Source organism: Poecile atricapillus, chromosome Z (assembly GCF_030490865.1).
Source record: "Poecile atricapillus isolate bPoeAtr1 chromosome Z, bPoeAtr1.hap1, whole genome shotgun sequence".
NCBI lineage: Eukaryota > Metazoa > Chordata > Aves > Passeriformes > Paridae > Poecile > Poecile atricapillus.
Genome location: NC_081289.1, coordinates 108,287,711 through 108,305,762, shown reverse-complemented (window position 1 = coordinate 108,305,762; position 18,052 = coordinate 108,287,711). Strand labels below are relative to the sequence as shown.

At 38.0% G+C, this 18,052-nt stretch overlaps 1 protein-coding gene across 6 annotated transcripts in view; it reads left to right on the top strand.

Annotated features, from left to right (window-relative positions):
• Positions 1 to 18,052, top strand: part of NTRK2 (neurotrophic receptor tyrosine kinase 2) — a 194,116-nt gene that overhangs the window by 60,199 nt on the left and 115,865 nt on the right. For 2 of the 6 annotated variants that reach the window (XM_058827387.1, XM_058827384.1), the window contains exon 12: positions 15,039 to 15,110. The exons of 3 other annotated variants lie outside the window; for them this stretch is intronic. In XM_058827387.1, coding sequence (XP_058683370.1) covers positions 15,039 to 15,110 — 72 coding nt within the window. Of the gene's footprint in view, positions 1 to 6,161; positions 6,182 to 15,038; positions 15,111 to 18,052 lie in introns of all 6 variants that reach the window. One more of the 6 variants, XM_058827383.1, reaches the window with a different exon arrangement.

Below are 18,052 nucleotides of genomic sequence, written 5' to 3'. Positions count from 1 at the left end.
AAGATCTTTTATGTCTTACTTGTCTGTAAACATATAGCAAATGGTCATTAGTTTTTCTGCTTTAATACATTTTTCTTGACTTCACCTTGTTGTCTGAGAGGGGCTGATAGCAAGGGATTAAAAAAAAAAAATCCCTCTGTTTCATTCACATTGATGACTGAAGAATTAGGATTTCGGAGTGTTTAGATGATGCTGAGTAGTTTGAATTATTGATGTGGGAAAAGGGAGAATTTTTGTGTTTATTGCTAACCCATGTATCACATGTCTTGCTTAAGCAATTGGGCTATTGCTTATAGAGTAGGAGAAAAGTGAAATGCAGTTAAAATAGAAATACTTTTAATTCTAAAACAACTGCAAAATGAAAGCTTTGCATAGTCAGCAAAGATCTGCAGTTTGACAAGTATGCCCTAGTGTTCAAATTCTTATATACTAAGCTTTGTAGCAGTAATGATTACAATTTTGCCTTTTCAGACAAATCATTAGAAGATCAAGTTTGTAGCTTGGGAATGCATTTTCTGCTTGACTTTCAGCAAGTCAGTGAAATAATGAGCTTTTTTAGTTTCCACTTTTACCTATAGAAGTGATTTTGTGCTGTGTTATACCTACCCAAATGCCAATTCTGTGGGTGTCAATCCTTTAATACCTTTAGAACATTCCATTACTTAGTCAATGAGCAGGATATAAAAGGGGGATCAATTCATGTGAGTCAGTGTTGTAAATCAGATATAGAGAAAAATTAATGTGCTAAAATCTGCAGTATTTTTAGTGAGTAGACAATGTAAAGACAATGGTGTTATTGCTCATTCTGAACCACACACAAGGAGCTTTTTTTATTGTTTGACACTAACATTCCAGTCCCTGTAATCATGGGCCAATCATATAAATTGTCTGTCTTAGGTGCATCACTTGTTAATGGCTGCTGTAATATTGCTTTACCACATGAACATTCGGGAGATACGGTTGTTAATGATTCTAAGTACCTTACTTTTAAGAAGCAAATTTCTATAAAAATGTGAAAAAATGAGAGTTTGTATTAACTGATCCATGAAGGTAATTCCATGTAAAGGATTTTAGAAAGATCTTAAAACATTTAAGCTACCATCCTCTTGTGTTTCAGTAAATAAAAGACCTCTGTTTATTGCATTGGTTTGGGTCTGTGTCACTGTATCAGAGCATACTGTTAGACATTTTTAGAGTTCCATTATTGTTACTTATATAAAATTTGATCTCTAGATCTCAGGTGTCTGTTTTGGTCTGCTGTTGGGTTTCCTGAGTCCAATCCTAAAGTGCAAGATACCATAGAAGAATGCAGCTGTTTCTGTAATAGGAACAAGCTGGTAGATGATGCCTCATAATTTAACACAAGATTTATGAAGACAGCTCAAATCTGAACTGGGGAATTTAATGATGCAGTGGTGCATTTGACTCTGATCTGCTTTTATTGCAAAATGTAAATGCAGTGGTAATGATTGAGGGAGAAAAGGAGTTATTAGCTTGCTTAGAGCTTTAGATGATTCAGACTACTATGGTGGTATTATTAACACTGATATTATGAACAAAGGAAAATTATCTGAGACCTCATGGCCATTAGTAGTAAAAAATATGGAAGGCAAGTGCAAACAAGTACCTATTATATCTCATTCCCCCTCCCCCTAAAAGAAGGAGGTGATGGGATGAAAGAATGCACAGGTATGTGGTGTGCATGAAGTTGAATGGAGCACTGGGGAGATGCTGAGTAGAGGACAGCTTAGGGATGAAATGCAAAGGGATTGAAGAGAAGGCATGGATACAGTAAAAATTAGGAGAGCTGAAAATTATGGTTGCTAAGGCTCTACCTTGGTATGGGCCGAGGCATACAGAAAGAGGAGAGCTCCTAGTTCAAGGCAGTGAAAGAATAAGACAGTTCTAGAAGTTTAAACTGCAGAGTCCCAACCCCATGTTCAGTCTACATCCACATTTGCTTCACAGGTCTTCATTTTACAGAGCCTAGAGTTTCTCCTTTGGTTTGTTGTATTCAAAGGGTGAATTCTCACCTGCTTTATGAACTTCTTGCCCATATGCAGGTCATGCTATTTTGGGAGTGTGTTACTTTGTGAGGGCAAATTGTGGATTAGTCCATAGAGAATTTTAGAATGAAGTGAGATGGAATATAGGAGGAAATAAGAGGATGAGAGAAATAGAAGGTAGAGAGAAAGTATATCATGATAATGGTAAGTTTACCTGTGATCAAAGTGAAGAAGTAATCAGATGAAATAGAAGCCAGTGAATCAGAAAGAAAGAAAATTACTAAAGAACAAGAAAGCTGGCCTTTATTATCATCTGTTTATCTATCTATCTATCTATCTATCTATCTATCTATCTATCTATCTATCTATCTATCAATTAGGAAAAAGGCTAATATGGAAGTGACTGGCAGCAGAGGCTCCTCCTGAAGGCTGGGCCAGTTGAACTGACTTTCCACAGAACGGCAGATGCTGACAGGCACTCTGCAAGTGCCTAGTCCCACACTCAGCACAAAGCAGGGTGAGCTGATGATGTTGATGGTGTTTCTTCTTTCAGAATGAACAAGAAATTCTGTAAAGCCATTACTGCAGCAGTGCTATTGCTTCTTAGGAAGCAATGAAGAAGTACAAAATGTAGAATAATTAAGGAAAATCAAGACAAAATGTAGTCAAGCTTGAATATCTAGTAAAAGAAACACTTCAGGTTTTACTTCAGTTCTGGGAAAAAATTCAAGTAAGAATTTATAATTTGAACAAATAGGTCCTTTTTTATCTCTTTTTGACACACACACTCTGACACATGTTTAGCGTCTTCCAGAATATCTATAGCCTGGGATCAGCACTGTACATTAGCTGTTAATTCACTGTAGCCAGTGTCTTTGTGGGTAGCCAAGCACACTTGTTCCAGGTGACTCACAACTCTTCTCAATTGTTGTTTTCGTGGAGATACTGGACCTCCCTGTGCTTCGTCACTGGTGCAATATGAGTATGCCTCTCTGCCTCACAGTGGCTAATGTTCCAGCCTTTCACATTTATATACTTAAAATGTTGGGTTTATATACAGTCCTCAGGCTGGATGATAATCCAGTGTAAGGATCAGAATAGTGTGTTACATATAATAAGACATTTTTTAAAAATATTTTTTCCTCCATATATGGATCATGAGTGACATAGGAATAGTCATTCTAAATGAACGAACACTTTTGCTGCCCTCAAAGTCCATTTTGTCCTGATACCTCTTATGTATTCTGCACAAAAATCAGAATTGCCTTGTTAAAGGAGAATCTGTCATTCTTTCTGTTTTGTGCTCTGACCTATTTTGTCCCATTTAGAACTGTTTGCTTTGCCAATAGCAGAAACCAGGAAAACTTGATGGCACTGCTAGTGTGGAAATGAGAAACCAGATTTAGGAAAATGACATCTATCTTTGAAATTGGAAAAAACAAAAATTAGGGCAGGATTGAGAGTCTTTCTAATTTGCTCTGTTTGATTTTTTGAACCTTCTTGAAAAAGAGGTCAGAGAGGGAGCACTGTAACAGGATCCTTTATATCGAAGTAAAATGGACAAACTATCTAGTTACTACTATTTAGCCTACATCAGTTTTATTCATGGTGTCAAATGCACTGTTCCTTCAACTGTCCGGCATGGCTGAATACCCTGGAGCACAAGGTGTAGTAAAGTAAACATACAAGAAGTATTTATAAAAACGTCCTTCACCTTTTCCTGACGCATAAGGAAGTATGTGAACTAACTGAAGGAGTGTAGGTTAAGTTTAGACATTAGGAAGAAATTTTTTACTTTGAGAGTGGTGAGGCAACTGAAACAGGTTGCCCAGAGAAGTTGTGGATGCTTCATCCCTGGAAGTCTTTAAGGCAAGGTTGGATGGGGCTTGGAACAGTGTGGGACAGTGAAAGTCTGCCCATGGCAAACAGTTGGAAGCCAGGTGATCTTTAAGTCCCCTTCTGGTCCAAACTGTTCTATGATTCTGGTCATGAAGTTTCACTTCTTGGCACTTTGGCAAGCCAGTCATGACTGTGGTCTTCCTCCCTCTACCAGCCCCTTTGCCTCTTGCCTGCTCTGAGTGTTGATGGTATGGTACTGCAGAGCTGGCTTGTCTGAGAACTCAGGCCTTTCCCTTCATAGCTATTTTGGATTTTAAAGGCATAATTTTCCTAAGTAAGAAGATGACAGTTGTGGCAGAATTTCTGTACTGCCACAACTCTTCTGCAGATCATATGTGTAAGCATCTGCAGCTGGAGGGAGTCCATTTGTAACCCTTGGGAGGAGTGTGATCATGGATTTGCCTCCACATTTGACAGGCCAGCCCCTAAAGTAGGAGAAATTTTAACTTTAGTTCTGGTCAGTAGATGTGAGTAGTTCAAACTGGGAGAAAAACATTCCTTAAAAAGTAGTGAATTGAGTTACCAGAACCCTTTATTTCACATTGGAGCTCTCAGGCATAGGAGCTGCAGCTGAAATATTTGTTACCAAACGCCTTCCAAGAGAGGTTTGTGCCCTTTGAGAAAGTTGTATTTCTGTGACTTGTAGAAACAGACAGCAACAGAAGTGTACCTTGTAATAACATTCCTTTTTGCACAAGAGTCTGAACCAGAACGTGTTGACATCCCTTGCTTTTTTGGAGAGAGCCATTGCAGTGTTCTGTCAGACAGTATCTGAAACTGCGCTGTTATCTGTTCTTCTCCTGTGGCATGTGGGGATATGCACTATGAGCTACCCATGTTTTCTGTCTTCAGCTGGCTCTGATGCGGTTGTGCATTTGTTGAATGCCTCTCTTGTAGCTTGAAGGTCAAATTAAAACATTCGAATTAAAAGGTCAAGTCCTGTCTTTGTGGCTACCACAAGCTAAATATTTCTGCCCATGGCCATCTTGGAGCCCTGTAAGCTCTCACAGCTGTCAGTCATTCTGGAGAGTAGTAAAGAGCCTCCCCTGCTGAATTCCTCTTTCCGCGTTTTTGAATGCTGGCTTGCCAGCTAGGCAGGTGTTGCAGCTGCTTCTCATAGTGCCTGGAGCTTGTGCATTGCATCTGCTTTTGCAGTGTCCTCTCCCAGTGTGCTCCAGACAAAAAGTAATGCAGACTATTCTGCTGCCATCACAAGAAGTCAACTTGCCAACCACTGCCAGTGGCATAGTAAAGCCAAGGTGCCTTGAAGAGTGCAGGTTGTGAGTCAGGTGGATGGCACAGGGCTTGCCCAGCAGCTGTGAGTTTCAGAGATACAGCTGTTAAGCACAAAGGTATCACCTCTGGCACATGCAGTCTTTGTGATGTGATGTGGCAAAGATGTTCTGGTATGTGCTTGCTCTGTGCTAATGCAATCCCTCAGGCAGATGCTTTTGGCTCTTGTCAGAAGCAGGGCAATAGATGTTTCATTTGGTTGGACCAGCATGGCTGTTCTTGCATTCTGTGATGCACAAAGGAAGACTCACAAGGAAGGGAAGCTTTCCTTTCTGTTTATTAAGCACTGTTTATTCTGTTTGTTGTTGTTTTGGTAAAGAAGAATATAAAATATGTGCATGTCTTTATTTTAGAAAAGTAATAGTTTGGAATGTCTTCTGGCTTAGGGTGCAGTTCACCAGGTAATCTCTCACAAAGGCAGAGGAATCAGAGGAAATATTCTACCTTTCACTCCTCGGCAAAGCAGGCCATACCTGAGTCTGGGACATGGCATACTCTATGGGTCCTGTGGCAAGTACAAGAGCAGCATGACAGCAAACCAACAAAGCAGCTCAGGCACATTTATGCTTTCAGGCTGTTGAGCCATAGTGTCTTGAGGCTGTGGAGAAATAATTTGCTTTTCCATTTGGTGTGTTCGGATAGTTGCTCAGGTCAGAGTCTGCATGTTCCTGTAGGGACTGGAAATGTCTGTCCAGTTGCACAGCTCAAGCCCAAGAGTGCCAAATTTGAGCAGTTGATAATCCTGGGAGGAGACTGTCTTTTACTGCCATCCTGCTGGTGCTGCCTGTGGCAGTTCTGAGCTGACATTGGCAGTTCTGAGCTGACAGTTTGTGCCCTCCTGATGCTAAAGGAAGAGGGATTCCATGTGTTTGCAGTCTTTATGCAATTGACTGTTACCCACCCATGCTCTCTGAAAAGTGTTCATGCTACAGTAGACATTCACTATTAATCACAGTTACCTAGGATTTAAATGGTTAGGTTTTGTGGCCATGGTAATTTTCACAAATTTTAATTTGCTCCCAGTAGTCAGGACAATGTTTTTACTAAGTACAACCTATGCTTCTACAAGCAGGCTTTTTGACTGCATGACATGTAAAGCTAGGCACTGTTCTCACTGGCCACAACTGGTAAAAAAATGATGTCCATGTGCACTGTTGTGCACACCAGCTGGCCTTGGAGCAGTGACCTTGCTATTGAGCTTCCATACTCGCTGCACACCTAATTAATTCCTGTCATTTATTCTGTTTTTAAAGAGCAAGGGCATAGAGCTTCTGAGGGTTTTCTAGTGCCTCTTTCAGTTCTCCGAAGTTCCAAGATTACTTTAATGTTAATTGGGTACTTCAGAGTTAGCTAGTTAGGTACCCTGTCTTTTTCCAACTCATTCCATTGCGGGTGGCTACTGATAACCTTTTTCCTTTGTTCCAATTCTGAAAATGCAATTTTCAGATTCAGGATTGTGAGCAATATTATGTAAATGCTTTAATGAGATGTGTTCTTACAGTTCAGCAACTTGGTTGCAAATTTGTTTGCTTCAATGTGAGGGGGAAAATTTAAAAATCTTCTCATCTGCAGTGGCAGCTTCAAAATTCAGGGTCTGTTACTTAGTCAAAGAAATACCTTGAAGATTTACACTGAGGTAGTACCTTGCTGAGTAGACATATTTTTGAAGGGGAAGAGGATCTAGGCTGCATAGAATGCATCACTGGTATCTAAAGATGTTGATGTGGTTGTAGCATCCTTCATAAATTATGGAAAGATCAATGAGCCAGAATGTTTTTTTACACCATGGCCCCTTTAACTGCTCTGCCAGTAAATGAGTGTAGTTAGGAATCAGGCTAATTTACGTTGATGGGGGTCAGCATTTCTCTGGGAAGAGAAGAGCTGTAGGCAGAGGTCCTGTGGTTGGCTGTGTCAGCTTCCATGTGCATCTGGGAAAGTAACATTGGAAACTAAATCCTCCCAGAGAACAGGTGGAACTTAATCTTGGCCTTTAGCTCCTCAATTAACCTTGGCACTGTAATACTGGATTCTGGTTGAGTGGGACATCTTTGAGTGATTCTTAAGCAGCTTCTTAAATAGGGAATGAAATATGAGTGGTTTGTGGTATTGCTGCTTTCAGACATGGCAGGACTTAAAAAAATGTAAGAGAAGAGCCCCACGTAATAAGGTTGCTTCTGAACCTGCTCTGGACAAGATATGAATCAGGACCAATTCTTCTTTGTCTTAGCTACAAAAAATGTTGTGGAGGAGGGAGTTTAAGGAGCTGAAATGTCAGAGGGTGGGTGCCCTTAGCTGCACTTCAGATGCAGCTGACTCCACTGGCTGGTGTGTGTATATGTGTGTGATGCACAAAGGGTGCAGCAAAAGCTATTTTGCTTGTGCCAGTAGTAGACACAACACAGGTTGTAGGCTGAACTGATGAATCCTTTTTACACAACTGAAGGGTCCAAGTACATTCATATTTGTGGTCACATATGCTTGTGCATTCTTATTTTGGTGTATAGCTACTCAGCTACAGGTAGATAAATGTCTTCCTTAAATATAACTCAAAATAGTTTGCTGCATCATTTAGCAGAACTTCATGGTTTTAATTTTTCCAGTATAGACCAAATACATCAATTTTTAAAATACTACACAGGCTTCACTTCTTATGATTCACATTTTTTGGAAAGTGACTGCTGTTCTGGCAAATTTCTCTTGTTTAATTTCACTAAAAGGGGTTGCTAATAATGCAGAAAAGGTCTATAAGATGATAGATCTAGGATGGAAAAATACGGAAAATTAATTTCACATGATTTTGTGTGATTATTGCAAGCAGAGCAAATAGACTCAGTTTTCCTTTTCTGCAATATAGTGTTTTCTAGTTCTTTGTATCAACTTTGATTTGTCTTACACAGCAGTACATGTGGTTGGAGATTCTACATACTAGCATCATCTTCACTGCTATTTCATGATATTTCATCAAAATTCCATTTTCTTTTTTCTGAGACAGACTATAAGGAATTCAATAATTGTATTGTCAGCAAGTGGCAGTTTTGATAGAACAAATAGTTCTGAACTGTAAATCAAGCCAAATTCTAAGCACAGAAGCTGAATGATATGTTAAAGTAAGAAGGAATAACTGTCATGGGTCAAGACTATGCTGAGTAAGGTTTTGGGTATACACAAAGTTGACTGTAGTCAGAAGACTAGTAGTCCAAGAATAAGAATAAGAGGAGGTGAACCTCCTGCAAATCATTCACTGAGCACAATGAGAAGCACAGTTAATAGTTTCAGAGGCAGATGGGAGTACTTTTTCCAAAAAAAACAACCAAAAAAGCCCAAGCTTGATGATATAGAAGATGAGCTGAGAAGTGGTGAAGGGTGTGAAGGAGGAGTAGAAGCAAGGAAATATAGAAAACAAGGACTTCAGGTCCAAGGGAGAAGACTAGAAAAGGTGTGCTGGTAGGGAATTTCTTAATTTGTGATGAGGAAAGAGGAAAATGTTGCTGTGTAACTAAGAGAAAGTAAGCCAAAGAAGGTAAAATAAATCACTCCCTCTTCCAATTTTGTACTGGAAGGATTGATTATATTCTGAATACAAAGAGAAGAGTGTGAAGGGACTAAGATAGGAGCCCAGAGCTGTGTAGGAGTTGCTGGGATTGAAGATGTCATACTTGGTGGTGATGAGGAAGGTGGGACTCATTTCAGTTTTGCTGGAAGCATGACAAAAACAAGCACAGTGTGATTTCTTGTCTATCTGGGGAAAGTCCCAACCAGGCTTTGAAGTGGTTCCTGATGTCATGGAGAGAAAAAAAAAAATCAGTGAGAAAGTGAATGAAGAAAGGAATGAAAGCAAAAGAAGAAAACCCTGAGGGGTGGGGATTGAGGGCTGTGGAGAGTATCATCTCTGATGACATGAGAGAGACCAGATGATACATTGCAAAGCAACAACATGAGAACTTTTTCTAACTGAAGATGGTTATTGGAAATGCATCTTTTGCAAGTATTTTGCAAACATTGCTAGATTTTGTCCAGTCATCATGACTGGGCCCAGGAGCTGCTCTGAGCTCAGTGACAGCAGAATGAAAGCTTGGGAAGCTAGCTTTTTTCTTGTCTCTAAAGGCTGCCAACCTGAAATGCAGTCAGTGGAACTGTATGGTTTTGAGGCTGGTTTGTTAGTGTGGAATTTGATACCAGAAGCTATCTGTTATTTCAAAATAGTATCATGGGACTGGAGGAAGACACCTGTGTTTCTGTTGTGACTGTATTCTGCTGCTTAGTTATTAGCAGCGTCCTGATCACCTGCTTTTTTATGATGCCCCTCACTGAATCTGCATACTTAGGAATTCCAATGCACCTTTCTAAGAAAACCAAACAAAAAAGAAAAGAAAAATTAAGATATTTAACCTTCAACTTGGCATGCACAAAGGCCAGATCAGTGTCACTAAAGATCAAACAGGCAGGGCTAAGAAATGTATTTCTTTTGCCACAGCCACTATAGGATCAAAAATGTAGGAGGCCAAGAAAGCAAAGCTCTGTACAGTGGCATTCAGCCACAAGAGTGGATGTGAACATATCTAAGAATACAGTAACAAATGCAATCAGCAGCCAGACTTTTCTCTACTTCAATGAATGCCATGAATTTTAGTGTGTACAATATGTACAATTAAAATAATGAATGCAAAAATATGATGCCTCTCCCACCCACCATGTGAAAATCATTGTGCCTGCAGAAGCAGCTGATTGGAACTGTGGATCAGCTGTGTAAAATTAGAAAGGTGGCTTGTTCTGGTATGGTGTTGGGTGCTGTAGGGTTCAACCAGCGGTAAGAGAAATCTCTTTGCCCTAGCTTGTCTTATTGCTTTTTCAGCACCACAAACACCACTGATGGAAATAGGAGCCACCTGTCAGTGCAGAATCAGCACTGTGACAGACTCCACAGATAGCAGATTTTTAACATGCATGGAAGGTGAAAATTTTGCCCTTGGCCTGTAAATGACTTTATACATAGGATTGTATGCGGTCATTGTTTGCAAATTATTACAGGTCGTTTCTGACCTGGAGTTAGATGGCTGTAGTAGTTCTAGCCAAAATTATAAACTTTTTTTACAGAAAGATGTTCCATTGCCTTTTATTCCTCCTTGATTTTTTTGTATAAAATGAGCTGAACGCAGCCATGTTCCCACAGTGGGAAGGTTTTAATTTGAAATATTATTGGAATGAATTATTTAATAATGGCCTTTGGATTTGGAATTTATTTTTCTGTTTTTATGAGAAAGAATTAATTCATAGGTGTTATAGACCCTTGGATATGGCATTTAGATATTGTCCAGTTCATAGCATCATTCATTGCTTGAATTTTAGGGAACAGACAGAGCTAGAGGCCAAATATAAACTGAACAATAACATTGTGAATGATTCTGTGTAGCACCATGTAGTTCCTGTTGTAAATCTCATGCTGAATTTACTGTGTAGTCACACAGGAGTTTTGTACTAACACTAAAGGCACATTTACTTCTGGCTTTGCTATAGAGTAGGTTTGTATGTTGCCCTTTGTATGTTGTACTCATCTTTCCCTCTTCCTTAATGAGTGTGTATCATTGCATAGCTCACTTGTTTCTTAACTATGGTATTTTAATCTTTTTTGGACATTTTTTTACTAGCGTACAAAAATGCGTATTTCCACAGTGTGAGCAGAAGTTTTGTATTTCAGAGGTCAGGGCTAAATGGATAATCTTCTGAATGCAATTATTCTACTATAGAATTTTTAATCCTCTATATACTTGGTGTAAGATAATGGGTACCGCATTATCTTGTGACATTATTTCTAATTATTAAGTAAAGAAGCTGCAATGCTACTGTGGTGGGGTTTTATATTGTATTATTGTAGAAGGCAACTGAATCTAATTCTAGCAGTAGCAATTCCTACCTTTGTCAATCTTGCCATATTATCCTTCGTAAAGACAGCATTTCTGATCTCTAGATGGTGAAAGCATTGGTAATTAAATAGGCAATTAAAAGGAAACTAATCATGCGGATATTTTGAAAGTAGCCAGTTTCTCTCACACATGAACTCACTGTCTTGGACAGCACTGTTCACTTCTTTGTGCTGAGACAGCCTATATACTTCTGCTAATGCACTGCTGTGTGACAGTGAGGACAGAAGTCATCACATTTATTCCTTCTTACAGTGGATGGTAAACAGAAAAATCATTTCATATTTGCACCTTGATGGTTGTGTTGGGCTGCGTCTCTTTAAGAGGAAATGTCTACAGTCAGTGACCATTTGGCTGTTGGATGTTTTTCTTCCAGTTCACTTTGTTTGATTGCATTTAAAAAGATATCTTGGCTTAATAGTTTCCCATTTTTAATGTGGCTGATTTGTTTAATGAAGGTATCAGAGAAGTAGTTTTATAAACTAAGTTATGACTTCTGTGTAGAAGTACATCATTAAGGAATCATTTTCTTCAGGACTGCTAGATGAGACAAGGACAAAGGAGGATGCTTTCTTTGTGTTACAGTAAATAGCACTGTAGCTGCTGAATAAAAGCTGTTGGAGACAATTTGTGGGACAAGAGGGTGTAAGAAAAATTAAGGAATATGTTGATGAGTGAAAATGAAGGGGGATGAGTGAAATTTAAGATAAATAAGGAGAAAATGATCACACACCTCCCTGTGTTTTATCAAATGGTTGGCTTTTTGCTCCCCATTTACTTCTCTCTATCATTTTAGTGTTAATCAATGCTAAACAGCAGTTATTTGAAATTCTTCTGCCACACAAATTATAACTATTCTTATAATTTTATTTTTTTATTCTATAAAGAGCTTTTCTTTAAAAATCAATAACACAAATGTTTCCTTTTTTATGGCCAAATTTCTCATGGAAAACATGCTCAATGTACTTTCAATCCTAGGAATTATCAAAAGACTGTAAAGTCACATTCTGCCTCAGTGGGTGCTAACAAAAACACGGTGGCAGCACAATTAATAGGCAATTAATAGCATCTTTTATTAATTTACAGTAATTAACATAACATGAATAAACACATACACAGATGCAGATATATATATATATGTGTGTGTGTGTATTTAAAAGTATATGTAACATTTATGTTAAGTTTTACACAATCTTTTGTGCATGTTTTGCCTAACAAACACAAAACTTTGATTTTGTCTGTTGTTATCTAGAGGTACTTCATGTTGTCTTAAATTAATTTACAGGTTTTTTTCATGTCTAGATTGCAAATAGGCTTGTTTTGAGGAAGCCAAAAGAAAAATGCACATGGATATGTAAAAAATTGAAATTAGGAACATGCTGTGGGAGCTCATTAATGATTCAGAATGGTTGGTTTCAGTTTCCCCTTCTTCCTTTCACAAGGCAAAATCAAATCAATAGTTTTGCTTCAAGGTCAGAACTGCTGCTTGGTGTCTGTCCTTCTCACAACCCTTGTCCAGTCATAGGAGTGTTTCAGAAGATTTAATTACTATTTTATTTGAGGTTGTCATCAATAACTCTTATCATAGCTGAACTTGGACAGAAAGTCAAGTTATTACCGGAGAGGGCTCTTCCCTGATCCAACTAAAGACTGCTGCATTTGCAAGCAGCATCATGTCAGATGTGAATGAGGCTTTCCCCCTGCCATCCTATCCCCAGTAATATTGTGGTTGCATTATGGACAGGAAAGCTGTAAAGCAGTGTTGTGTATCAGTTACTTGATTTTGCAAGATTTATAAAATAGAGCTGAGTTTGAGAAAATTTTCTGTCTTTGCGAGGGAAAGGTTGTTTCAAATGATACTTCTTAATGTGTTTTGGCAGTTTGTTTCCCAGAGCTGCAAGTGAAGTGTATATTTTAAAAAATATTAATATATTTTTTGTCTGCCTTTTTTCTAGATTTTTGATACTTTTTTTCCTATATTTAGAATTAAGTTCAGTGTAGACTAAGTAAACATGTTACATGCTCATTAATTAACCTCACTCCCTGAAGTTATATTGTAAATCCTAAAGTGAGTACCAGATCCAGTGTTTTAACTGCAGCAAAGGAAACAATGCTCCTTTAATGGCAGTGGAAATATTTGTCCCTGTAAAATATTTTTCCTATTTTGAGAAGTATCATAAACAGCCAGAAATAGAGAATAATATTTTAATATCTTTTGTTTAGAATCCTGTTAGAGTATTCTCTCAGCCAAGCGTTTTCTTTCAGAATAAGCTACCAAAATAGAGGTTTGATGCTTTGTCGAGAAGCAAGGCTGCGTATCCTTCCTTAAATGCTTCAGTTTTCACAAAGACATCATACTGCTTTACAGTGTCTGCTTTTTGAAAATTAAATTCTGTGACTTAAAAGTGATCTTTAAGATCTGTTAACTCGAGTAGAATGAGCTGAGTGCATTTGCAGGAGCTAAAAACTTTGGTCTAGTGTAATTCTTGTGTTGGCTGAAATATAATAGATAACATCCAGGCCATCATCTCTTCCTTCTCCTGCTTTTTAGGAAAATCTGGACAAGATAGAGGTCTAAAGTCATGACAGAGTTCAGAGTTATTGTAATAATTCCAGGAGCAAGCTTCTGGAGGTTATTCTTTATTATAGAATATTATTAAATTAATCATGCTTGTTGAACATGATGATGCATCCAAATTTGCTGTTGGTCATAATCCCTAATCAGTCAAAGAATGTTCACAGTTCACTTTGCTCATTCTACTGACATAATATTTAATATGGCCTAAATCAATTATTTTTTTATTTTATTGATTTTATGGTGTTCATAAAATGCTAGTAATAGAAAATCTATTTCTATTGCTGGGTTTTTTTATGTTAATGTAATTTCCAAGGAAAAAGCTCTTCAGTGACTCATATGAAATATGTTGGAGGGAGTTTGTATGTACATATATATATAAATGTGCAGTTACACAAATTTTCAAGTGGTATAATTTAAATAGATTATTTAAATTGAGCCTTGCCATTTGGCTGGGATTTGGTTTTATATTTTTTTTATTTTTAGATGTTTGTCCCTACATCAAATTCATAAACTATGTCCAGGTCTGCTGGCTACAGATCTGTTGCCTTTGCATGTGAAGTTAGTATTTTTTCATGTTGCAAAGAATACTCAGCACTGAATTTGCTAATCTTCTGCACATATTTATGTGATGCCACTTGCTGAGGTACCTTGGAGTAGAACAGAGGAGATGTGGATACCTGTTCTTTAGCTGCATGGGTACCTCCTGCCTTCAGCAAGGGTTGATTGGTTATAGGTTACTTTCAGTACTGGGAGTGAGGAGTGGGGCCAGGTGCTGAACAAGCTGTTTCAGTGTTAAGTAGTAAGGGTTTGCCTCTATGTGATACCCAACAAAAGCAAAAGTCCTGGACAAAACTCATAAGCACCAAGTAAAAAAATGGCTGCATGCTGTACGACCAAGCCTTGACTCTGACTTTTGTGCAGACTATAAGTACACCAAGTTTGTCTTTGCAGGCCAAGAATATACACCAAGAAGAATTAGGCCAATGATTGAAGAATATCTCCTTGCTGCTTATCATAAAGCATGATATTGCAATTTTTAATAAATATTTTTAAGTGATGTGCGTTTCCATAGCTCTAAAACACATGTACAAGTTAAGTCTGGTAGAATCCAGTCCAAAAAAGTACCAAGGATTACAGTCTTTCTCATGTTATAGATGGTTAGGTGTGAAAAATGCGAAATGAGAGCAATCTTAAAGTATCACAGTGGATGTTTTCTCTTCTGCAGTTTAGAATGAAAATTAAAGAAATTGATGAAGAAACATAAATTTTAAAAAGAGTAGCATTGGCAATTGCAAACCAAACCCTTAACCTTGATTGCATTAATGGTAATGCATTCCATTCCAGTTCATGGTGAAGTAAAAGGCGTTGGTCTGGTAGATCAAATATGGCTTTCATTGCAAGACTGCGACAATGAAGGTGAGATAATAAAGCTATTCAGACTAACCTGTAAATAATGTTATTAAATATACCTGATGAATTATTTATTCTTAGAACAAATGTCACTATAAAATACTACATATCTTTCAGTTATTTTTTCAGGATGTATGTATCCTGTTATGTATATCTGTGTATACATGAATACATACATTTTTGGTCGAAAAAATATACATGCAGTCAAAATTGTGAATAATTAATGATGCATATTGTGTTCCCATACGAATCTGGGAAATTGTCAGGACTTTGAACAGAACTTGAAAGGGATTTTTTTCTACTGAAATATTTGAAAAATTTGAATGGTCTAAATAACCATGTGAAAACATAAGTTGCTGTCTTGCTTTGCTCATTACAAATACATTGTGAAGCAACTGTTACGAATCCATTGGCATAAGCAAACCTAGCTGTGTATCCAGGGAAATGTCTTAAATCTTGTGCTCCGACTTAGGCTTGTGTATAGTTTGGGTGGGGTTTTTTTTAAAGTTTTTTAGCATTTTTTCAATCAACATTTTATTTCCAGTCCAGGCAAGATTAAAATCACAAAAGTTCTCAAGTACTTTTAATGCATTTTTCGGACAGAATGTCAAAAATTGTTTTGTGTCCCATCAGTAGTAATTCACAACAACATGCCTAAATAATCACCATTGGCCAAATGCCAGACTTCTGGGCCCTACACTAACAAATACTGGTACAATTATACTGAAAATTATAAAAATTCAGTTGCAATAATAGCATGTATCTCACAAACTGACTCACCTCTTCCAATTAACTTAGCGTAATCAGAAATAACTTAGTTCTGTATTATGTCTTAAGATGTCTCTCTGGACAGTAGTCATAGTATGTGGTTTGCATATACTGTATAATTTGATTTGGTTCTGGGGCAATGCACAGCAGTCTTTGAGGTTACCAGTATGCCATCAAAGCCAATGGGACTCGGCTTTGACTGTGTTCTCTGGCCCGTAGGGAAAGGCATAAATTGTGTCCATGGGTTTAAAAGTCTCTTCTCTCATATTCCTCAAGTAGGATGGCCCCATATGTACTTGAAAAATATTTTTGACACATGCTTGCCTTTGAAACATACTGGAACATTTTCTAAGAGTGCTGTTTGTCTTAGGGCAAAATAGTAACTTACCTTAATAGAGGTTAAATAACTGGATAAAAAAAAAAGAGTATACAACCCTGCATATTTTTATTTAGTGGCAGATATGTGCCCTGAACCTCTTTGTAAGTCTTTCTCTTAGCACATGGGCCTGGAAGCAAGTAGTCTTGCACATAGTATTTACACCAGAGAGTTTTTGGCTTGTTAACTACTGTTTGGATCTCGTGTGTCTGTTCCACATCTTGTGTGTCTGAATTCACATGATTATTCAGGTGTGAAGGGGTCATTCAAGTCTGCAATAGCCTTGCTCCATGTAAGTCTTGAGTTTATTTTCAGGGAGGAGACTAGGGATGTGGGGATGAGATGAGAACCTATCTCATGAAAGTAAGGCAGGTGTTAGCATTGTTACTGGTTCTTTGTGCAGTGGCTGTGGTAGAAGTGGAGAGAATCTACTTGGCCAACACTGGCAGCATCATGGCCAAAGCACTGCCAGTTCCATGGACTCCTGACCTGCAGTTGTTGCAGGCTGGAACCTGTTTAGTTTCTGGAGCCCAAAAGCAGGCGTTATTTCTCTGACCAAAGAAGAGTCAGGTGTATTGGTATGGCTACTTACTGACTGAAAAGTCAATTTGACTGTGAAGGCTGAGGACTCTGCTTTTCTTAAATGGTGCCTTTAGTGGAATTGTCACCAAGGAAGGCATCAATCCCTCTTCTTTCAGATGAAATATTGTTTATTTCAAATGCATGTCAAGCATTTTGTTAACCTTAATACATTTACAAGACCATTCTTTGTGTAGAAAGAGGGAAATTCAGAAGGCTTACCTCAGCAATGCAGCAGTGATAACTGAGCAATAGAAATACATATTTTCTCTCTACAAAGTTATATGACAATAATATGTTCGAGAGTGGTTCTACATGACCTGGTTACAGGACAGGAGTTTGTTTCACTTGTATAGAAAGGGAAATGATATTTCTATTCCTGTTTAAATGCCTTGTAAATTTCTGTTCCTAGTGCATCAGTGGTAGCAGACAAAGAGTAGTCACACAGAAATTCAAAATCATATAACATTTATGGCATCCTGTGTGCCAGGTGTGGATGAAAACCCATACACTCCACTTGCAGGAATACAGCTTCAAATAAGAACAAATCTTACCGATTTGCTAATAGCCTGCTCTGGCAGCTATGGCAATTACAGACAGTATCTGTTATAGATTCGTGTCTCGTTTTTTTGATGCTAACTAAATTTATAATTATATTTTTGGCCATAATTTAGGTGGAATTAGCACAATAAATGTATGTAATTTGTTGCATCAAAAGGGTGCTGTGAGAGGTAGCATTCATAAATATAAAAAGCGGAAACTTCTGTTTTTCCCATGACCACTTCCCTTTTCCTTTTCTTGAGTGTCCTGTGAAGAGTGCTCCTTTGAACAGAGATCCATCTTGTGTCCATGTAAAACTGACAACACAGTAAAGCAAATCAAAGCTAGACTGGAGTAAGTGCACATTGTTTTCACAATGGCTTCAACTAGCTGTGATTTTGAAGATTCAAATTGCTTCATTTAGCTCTGTTTTGTGCAGTATTTTTTCCTTACAAATATTCTCAATTTTCTGCACTGGGGAAGGATTTCAACATACTGTAATATCTAGGGAGAAAGAAAAGTTCACGGAGCCTTGAAATAGGTTCACGACCTGAACGCATATTCTTCAAACTGCTTACAAAAGTATGCAAAACTTCAAGGTGACTTTTCAGGAATGTAAAACCAGGCCACGAGGTTCATGAGGAAACATCCTGTGCCTCATCCTTCACCTCCCTCAAAGGCCGTG